At 31.0% G+C, this 9040-nt stretch overlaps 1 protein-coding gene across 1 annotated transcript; it reads right to left on the bottom strand.

Moving 5' to 3' along the window:
* Positions 1-2883: 2883 nt before the first annotated feature.
* RanBP3 (ran-binding protein 3) lies at positions 2884-6289 on the bottom strand. Its single transcript, XM_018537407.1, has 5 exons — positions 6228-6289; positions 5876-6010; positions 5675-5755; positions 4908-5602; positions 2884-3399 (listed from the first exon to the last, which is right to left on the bottom strand). Exons 1-5 carry the CDS (start codon positions 6241-6243, stop codon positions 3088-3090), a joined length of 1239 nt encoding a protein of 412 aa, XP_018392909.1. The 5' UTR covers positions 6244-6289; the 3' UTR covers positions 2884-3087.
* Between the last annotated feature and the right edge of the window lie 2751 nt (positions 6290-9040).

Genomic DNA, 9040 nt, shown 5'->3' with positions numbered 1-9040 from the left:
TATATATATATATATTTAATAAAAAAGGATTAATATTTGACTAAATAGAATTGCCAGTATTGCGTCAGTACAATTTATCGATGCAGTTTTAATAAGTTTAATTGCCGATAGTGAATATTAGGATATATACAATATTTGATGTTAGCAAATCCTATTTGGATGTATTATCATAGATCAAGATATAAAATAGTTCTTTGCCTCTGATTTCATTCCATTCTGAGTAAGCAGAAAACATAAGACATTATCAAGCATAATCAATAATTGAATTTAAGAATCTGTTCTTGTAGCGCAAAAAATGAAATTAGAAAACACAATTAGAACTACACTCAGGATTTTATTTACATCTAAAATAAAACATATACTTATAATTATAATAATTATAATAGTAATAATGCTGTTATATTGTACATTTCCACAAACTTTTAAATATAAATCAAAGTACAAGTAATGGCAATATTATGTATATGCTACAAATACTATAACTCAACCTACCCAACTACTCTCATATTTTTAATGCTAAATTCTACATATACATTTACAATTATTTATTTAAATCTACATTTCCTGTTACAAATTATCCTTTCTGAACAAAAACAATGCTTGTAACACATAATTATATAGTTCAATAATATATGTATATAGGATGTCACCAACTTACGGAATCACCTCTCATAAGCAAGTAGAGCTGACTGCCCTGACAAGTAAATCTAGATGTCACTCATCGATTTTAATGAAACTTTGCAAATTTGTAGAACTACGAAAAATATTTGACACGTATTTTTTTTATCGGCAAAGGTCCACTCTGAAGGGTGAAAACTACCCCTTAAAGATAAGGGGTAGATTTAATATATTAGGTGAAACAAGTTAAAACTAATTTTAGTTTTCACCCTTCAGAATGGACCTTTACCGATAAAAAAAAATATGTGTCAAATATTTTTCATAGTTCTACAAATTTGCAAAGTTTTATTAAAATTGATAATAACACTTCCATAAAGTTTACTTGTGACTCGAAAAGTTTTACTATATTGCGATTTTTGTTTTCAAAGATATTATATGATAACTATAATGTAGATACTATATAATATTTTAGAGAGAGAGAGAGAGAGAGAGAGAGAGAGAGAGAGAGAGAGAGAGAGAAGGAGGGAGAGAGAGAGAGAGAGAGGGAGGGAGAGAGAGAGAGAGAGGGAGAGAGAGAGGGAGAGAGAGAGGGGGGGGATATTAATTTGTAAAGATGACTGAATAAGCAAGCATCCGCACGTTAGTACATATCCATCGTCTCCCGAAATGGTAGGAGATCGATATAGTTAGATCACGTCTTATAAGTTATACAAAGTCGAAAAACGATGATGCAATGCCCGCGAAAATGATATAGCCCACCCGAATATCTGTGTCTATAACGTCACGTCGCAAGGGCGAACGATCGAGTCATCTAAATTTGAGGAACAAACAAAAAATCAGTCTAAGTCGGCAATACTTTAAAAAATATACGATTAAATAGCGTCCGAATCGAAACGCGTCTGTCGCGGCCGAGTGTTTTTCCAGAACTCTGGCTCGATCGCGATCGCTTATTGCGCGGGAAGTAAGGCGACTGATAGGCACATCACTTGAATTATAGCGCTTAGCACGCATCTAACAAGCAATTCCCGCGCGACAAGTAGCCGTGATCAATGAGCATTTACCATAGATATATGCTTATTTGATGATCTTTAGAAATTAATATTTTCTAAAGTATTACAAAAATTACAAAATAGTAAAGGACTTTTTGTATATATACATATATATAGCATCTCCGACCTATGAGATTACTTCTTGTAATTTATATATATATATATATATAAGGTGTATGACAATTAACGACAAAACTCGCATAGCAGCAGAATGGACTAAACCTAGAGAACTTCTTTACATGATCCATTCTGTCACTAGAGTGTCACGAAATTTGAGGGCAATATTATTTTAGTGTAAAACTTTGTGAAAAACTAAATAATGAAAGTGTTAACCATTCTTTATTCCATAAAGTAGTTTCTTAAGTAAACTAAAATAAACGTTTAATATTTAACTAATCAAAACATTGATTTAAAAGTCATCTGTCCATGTAGTATGCGTGCAGCGGTGACGTTTTGTTTAGTGTCCAATATTATTGCACATTACACGGATGACTTTTTAACCAACGTTTATGATTAGTCAAACATTAAACGTTTATACTTAAAAAATTACGGAAAAAATGAGTTACATTTTTATTACTTAATTTTTCACAAAATTTCAAACTTAAATAATATTAAATACCGATGAGAATAAGCCATTTACGGTCAAGCTGGATCTTGTTTGAAACAATGTTTTCAAATTTTGGGACACCCTGTGTGTGTGTGTGTGTGTGTGTGTGTGTGTGTGTGTGTGTGTGTGTGTGTGTGTGTGTGTGTGTGTGTGCGTGCGTGCGCGTGTGCGCGCGCGCGCGTGCGCAAGTACGCGCGCATATATTATATAAACATATAATATACATATATAAAAATTACAATTAGTAATTATAATTCTTTAAAAAGATCAAGAATTTTTTAATGTTTATACATGTAAACATATATTGTATATACCTATACATGCGTGCATGCAAACATTTTAAAATCTTGATATTTTTAAAGAATTATAATCACACACAGTCATTGTAATTTATTTTAAGGTTTATTATAACATATAGAATTATTAATATTATGATAATCTTGAATCTGATTTTTAATAACGCTCTTTTATTTAAAAGATAACATTAAACTTTAAATTAAAAAAAATATGTCAATTGAATAGGGTTATAAACAGGTTTTATATTCTTAAAAAAAAAAAGCAATCTAATGTGTACAAGAGCGTATATAAAACTCGTAATAAGTGCCACAACTTAATCTTCTCTCAATAAATACTAGTGCAACTACTAAAAGCTGCAATTTCTGAAGAAAGGCACAAATCATAGCCATTCTATTGTACATACTAAATAGTCTCATTAATATTCTTGAAGAATTTATCTCCTTTCATATCTTAATGGCCTCTATGTCGCACAAATTAAGCTGATGCTCAATGCCTTGCTAGAATTTTCAATGGCTGTCAATGGTCCGTTGCCAATTTCTTAGGATGACGTTCTTGCGCGCGTTTAAGTCGCTGTAATAAAAGACTGTGCAGTTGATCGACTTCTTTAGGTGCCGCTTGTACAATAAAAATTCGAATATCCCCATGAACATCCATAGCAGTTAATCTTAATGATTTAGATCCTGCACGTTCTGCGGTCATACCCGGCCATACTTTTGTATTCAGAATCAAACGTTGCGTTCCAGCAGTACGACCCACTAAACGAGATTCTTCATCTCGATCATTAAGTCTCAACATACCTCTTCCCCTTTCCTGCCAACTGCTAGTAGTCTATGACATATAACAATAAAATTAATATAAATTAGTAAAATTTGATACATATATATATATAATATTATACAATTTATATTGAATATTCATTATTTGTAAAATTTAACCCCTTTAGGTCCAGTGCACATTATAATGAACATCATTGAAAGCATTTTCTATTGAAATTATTTTATTTTATTGACATTATCAAAGAGTAATAATATATATATTGAAAATATTTTTGATAGACACATACAAAACCATATTAAAAAAAATTTAAATTTCGAAAAAAATTGTTTAGTATGAATTACTTATTAAAGTGCTATTATACATTAAATTTAAAAAAATTTTAATTTTAAAAAATAGTTTTTTATCTAATAGTTCCCATAAATGTTTTGAAATTAATTTTTTTTATTTTAATAATTTAATTTGATTCAGATCTGAAGGAGTTAATTAAGTTTGAAGTACAGGGTGAATTTTTTAACCTAAAACTTTTAAATATCTTGAAAACTAAATCCAGTAGACAAAAATATTTCAAATAAAAATGGAACGACACGTTTTAGTCACGTTGTTTTTTTCCTAAGTGGAGACGCTAAAAAGATATGAAGGTCATCTCCATTTTTTTAAATGGAATTATGTAATTTTTTTTAGATAACGTGATTCCTCTAATTATTTTACATATAAAAGTATTAAGGTAGAGATACAAAAAAACCAATAGTTTTCGAGATATTTTACACTTTATTTTGGTACATATTGACACAAAATGTTAAATAATTCGTAAACTGTTGACTTTTTGATTATCGTATCTTAATACTTTTATGAACAGAATAATGAGATAAATCAAATGGTGTAAAGAAAACACATAGTTGCTTTAAAAAAATATGTATACAAAATGGATAATTTTTTAAATACGCAACTATGTGTTTTCTTTACTCCATTTGATTTATCTCATTATTCTGTTCATAAAAGTATTAAGATACGATAATCAAAAAGTCAACAGTTTACGAATTATTTAACATTTTGTGTCAATATGTACCAAAATAAAGTGTAAAATATCTCGAAAACTATTGGTTTTTTTGTATCTCTACCTTAATACTTTTATATGTAAAATAATTAGAGGAATCATGTTACCTAAAAAAAATTACATAATTCCATTTTAAAAAGTGGAGGTGACCTTCATATCTTTTTAGCGCCTCCACTTAGGAAAAAAATGTGACTAAAACATGTCCCCCTCAACACCGTTCCATTTTTATTTGAAACATTTTTGTCTACTGGATTTAGTTTTCGAGATATTTGAAAGTTTCAGGTTAAAAAATTCAACCTGTATATGGCATATTAATTTTCTTTTTAATCAGCGATTGACATCCAATGTTGGCTGAAATAATACAAGGTCCTAATAAATATAAATTTCAAATTGGTATAAAATAATACCCTTGTATCACTAGTTACTTTGATTTTGTAAAATTTAAACTGTTTATTATAGATTACTTTAAATATTAAAAAAAGTATTATTCTCAAGGTTTACACACCTTATCAAAAGCAAATAATTTGCAATTTATCTGAAGAACATTTGTTTCTCCTTCTTCACCAGTTAATAATGTTACTTGATTATATTTTCTTTTGTTTGCACGGTTAGCTTCTTCTAATACCTGTGCTGCTTGAGTTAATGTTAAACCTGGTCTTGCCATAGTACGGCAATTTGCAGCTGCATTTGAGAATAGAAGTTCAGAAGATCCATTTTCATTACTTTCTTCACTTCTTATTTCATTTTTCTCTGAATTATTTGAACTTTCTACGTCGTTTGACACAGTAACACGTTCTTTCAAATTCTGACCAAACACAAAACTAGGAGTAGATGTACTGGACGCCACAGAATTATTTATATTATTTTCATTCTCCTTACTACTTGCACCCAAAGGCAAAAATTTTAATTTTACATCTTCTGTAGATTTTTCGTCACTTTTAAAATCTTTAGTTATTTCAATTTTATTGCTCTTCATTATAGACTCATCCTCTCCTATGCAATTGTCACTAGTTTTTGTAAATGGATTGCAAAATTTTGCAGGTTGTAAAACAATTTTATCAGTAGTACTCATAGAACTATTGGTTATCACACTTAACTGTGACGGTCTCAGTATAGATGATTTTGATTTGCTAGTCACAGGATTCAAAAATTCATTAATACCAAATGAATGCTCTAGTTTTGAAACAGCAAGCAGGGAACCTACAAATGTATATATTAATTTTTAATGACAATGTCACATTATACTTTCTTATTAAATCATACACAACTTACAATGTTTCTTATTAAGAGGTTTAACAGCTGTTGAAGTAGATTCTTGGTCATTAGATTCTGCTGTACAGTTTTTTGTTTCATCTATAAAAGTCATGAGTTTAACTTACTTTAAGACTAAATATCTTATTTTATGTAAATAATTGTTCTTAATTATTACGTAAATTTACAATAACACAAATTATACTAATATTTTAGAATAACCATAAACATGCGCATCTCGATCAGTTGGTAATGTTGAATTGCTAATAGTCGAATCTTCAGCAGAGTCTTCTAATAACTCCTCGGGCGGATCAACCTTCAGAACGAGTGGTGGATGATCAATATCCTCTATGCTCCCTAAATGAGATAGAAATAAACTTAAAAAATTATTATCATGGACAGTATGTCAATTTTTTTATATAATAAACGGAAATTTCATTTAAAGAACGTCCTATATTATATATCATAAAACGTTATATCATGTACAGAATACTTTAACATTTAATTGATATTATTTCATTCCTAAGTACATACAGCACACATGCAACCAAATCTAAAGAAATACAAAACGCACCTTCACAATCCGCCATTTTTTCATTAAAATGAATACAGACAAATAAAGCTACCGCTATAGTATTGCCCACAGAATAAGAAAAGAAGAGAACGAACTCCTGAATCGGGACTTCCAATCTGGATCGCGTTCGAAAACATCACCTGAGTGCCTCGATCCTCCCGAGGATCGTTCGAAAATACTTCGATACCCTCGATGAACTTTCGATTGTTGCGTTCGAAAACACACCCGAACCACTTCGAGAGTGACTATTTCTCCTTACCTCGCTAATGCCTAGTTCATACTGGATGCGATGGGCGATGAACGACGAGCGATATCCAATAAAAGCTTCGCTTTAGCTCACACGACGATGTAAAGCAGAGTTCTTATTGGTTGTCGCTCGTCGCGCATCGCTCATCGGGCCTAGTGTGAACTAGGCATAAGGTAGGGAAAAAAGAGTATCTCGGATAAACGTGAAGCGGGAAAATGGAAAAAAGATGTCGTCCAACATAGAAATTAATTTATCGAGGCATCAACTTATTAGAGATCAGGTTAAAGATAAAAAATAACAATTACGCAAAATGGATGCTTGTTTTTGTTGGCTAAAGTGGATATATGTATTTATTTTTACAAATCTTTTAAAATATCCTATATCTATATTTACAAAGTATCCTAACCTAACTGGCCATCAGGCGAGTCCGGCATTTCCTAGCGAAATCCTACAAGTGAGAGAGAAATATAGGCCATTTCACTCAAACGAATATGTGCATTCGTATGTGATCGTTTATTCAAGTTGATTTGAGTTGATTCAAGGTTGTGTTCGTGGTTTTTGCTCAGTACAAAATAATAACAATAAAAATGAGAGATTGCACTGCACAATTCTGGAAAAATTATTTAATATCTGTCTTTAATCAGGTAACGGCTAAATATGTTTTAAATTATCAATTGTTTCCTAAAATTATTAGAAAGTTTGTCGTATTCAAATTAAGAACATTAAGTAAGAAAAATACTAATATTAATAGAAGATATGACAGTAAATTATTGGCAGTACACACCTTTTTTAAATAAATTTTACAAATGTTAAGTGTTTGTACTTTTGTCACTGATTTCCTAACCTTACTTTAATTTTATTTGAAAAAGATTTAATAGAATTAAGAAAGAGAAAATATTAAATATAGAAATTATTTAACGTATAAACAAAAAGAACGAAGACAATATAAGAGTTAATTTTTAAAATTTAATAACAAAGTCAAAAATTAAATCATAAATGTCAAAAAACAGCTATTATAACAAAGTTATTTAAAGATAAAGATGTATATAACTGACGATAAAACTTGACATGTTTTTTTTTATTTGACGTATATTATTTATATTAATGTAAAAAGCACGGTTTTAATATTTCTATAATATTTATCATTACATACTATTTACATTCCAAGTAAATGCAGTAATTGAAATTTCAATACGAGCGGGAATCGCTAGGAAATGGCGGATCAGGAAGTAAGATATAAGGAGACTCCACTCCGTAAAATAAAAGTGGACCCATTTTAGGTTTCGAGTTCAGCTTCCGATTCTGATGAGTGCGAGTAAGAGAAATGATCATTTCTCTTACTCGCACTCATTATGCGCAGCACTACTAAATTCACGAGCGCTGCGAGTGTCGAGAATCGGAAACGGAACTCAAAACCTAAAATGGGTTCATGTCTTGTAGACTGGCGAGACCGAGTGGAGTCTCCTTATATCTTCCTTCATGGTCACAACTTTTGGGTAGTCTCGTGAGGACACTCGAGCGGGACGGACGTGTTTCGCCCCGTCTCGAGATATATTGCGCCTCGACCAATATTTTTGAAAAGTGTTGCCGGCTTCGACTGTGCCTTGGATTTCTGACTTTGAGAGTCCTCTCACTCGTCTGGGCGCGTGGCCGTGCGGTGCGGAGAACGTGTTACGGGCGTCGTAGCCACAGGCGTCCAGTGTTTGGGGGGGGCGCGCCATTTTTATTCGTTATTGCATCACTCATGCATTTTTGCCCGGTTTCGAGGCTGCCGGTGCCTTGTATACTGAATTTTGACATTATTTACATTTTTCGAGGACCTCAGTGGCCCAGTACCAGTCCGTTTAGGCTGCGGGGCCAATAAAAGAAGAAGAAGAAGAAGAAGAAGTCACAACTTTTGGTTTGTGTGCTGAGAGGTTATAAATTCGAATGTGTTTTGCAAAGATATAATATTTTTTAATTATTATTCGAAAATAGAAATACAGTAACAGTTTATGCTGAAGGTTAATTTTTTGAAAATATGTAAATTATAATAAAATAAATTCTATAGAAGTATTAAATGACCTACTTAGAGGTGTACAATTTTTACTGTTTTGTATGAGAAAATAAAGATTTATAATAATAATAACCATTTAATTATTATATATACACGCTTATATATTACATACACACTCAGAAATATGTAATAAACTTTAATGTAATTTGTATATGTATAAAATTTTTATATAATAATAATAAGGCACGTATAATAGAAAGTATTAAAAAAGTATAGAAGTATTAAAGCTGAAGTTGAACTTCCAAAGTATAGGAAGTATAGGAAAGTATAGGAAAAAAAGTATAGGAAGACAAAGAAAATACTGTACGATATGTAATGTATATTATAATATTTCCACAGTTTTTCGTGTATGTTTCTTCGAATAACATCTCATCGAATACCATGTTCTGACTTGCAAATGCAGCAAGACCGCACCATTATAAAATTGCAACTTTTAATTTGTAAATTAATGTATGTACAATAATCCGCTGCAATCCGTCGAAGCTCTCGTTATCATTCTCAGTCAACTTA

This window comes from Cyphomyrmex costatus, unplaced genomic scaffold, assembly GCF_001594065.2.
Source record: "Cyphomyrmex costatus isolate MS0001 unplaced genomic scaffold, Ccosl1.0 scaffold1703, whole genome shotgun sequence".
Taxonomy (NCBI): Eukaryota; Metazoa; Arthropoda; class Insecta; order Hymenoptera; family Formicidae; genus Cyphomyrmex; species Cyphomyrmex costatus.
The sequence above is the reverse complement of the archived record's forward strand: the minus strand, read 5'-3'. Positions and strand labels throughout refer to the sequence as shown.

Coding starts and splice junctions, on each gene's coding strand:
- RanBP3 (XM_018537407.1), bottom strand. Junction 5,756..5,875: donor TCGAGATGCGCATGTTTATG/GTTATTCTAAAA, acceptor TGACTTTTATAG/ATGAAACAAAAAACTGTACA. Junction 5,603..5,674: donor ACCTCTTAATAAGAAACATT/GTAAGTTGTGTA, acceptor ATACATTTGTAG/GTTCCCTGCTTGCTGTTTCA.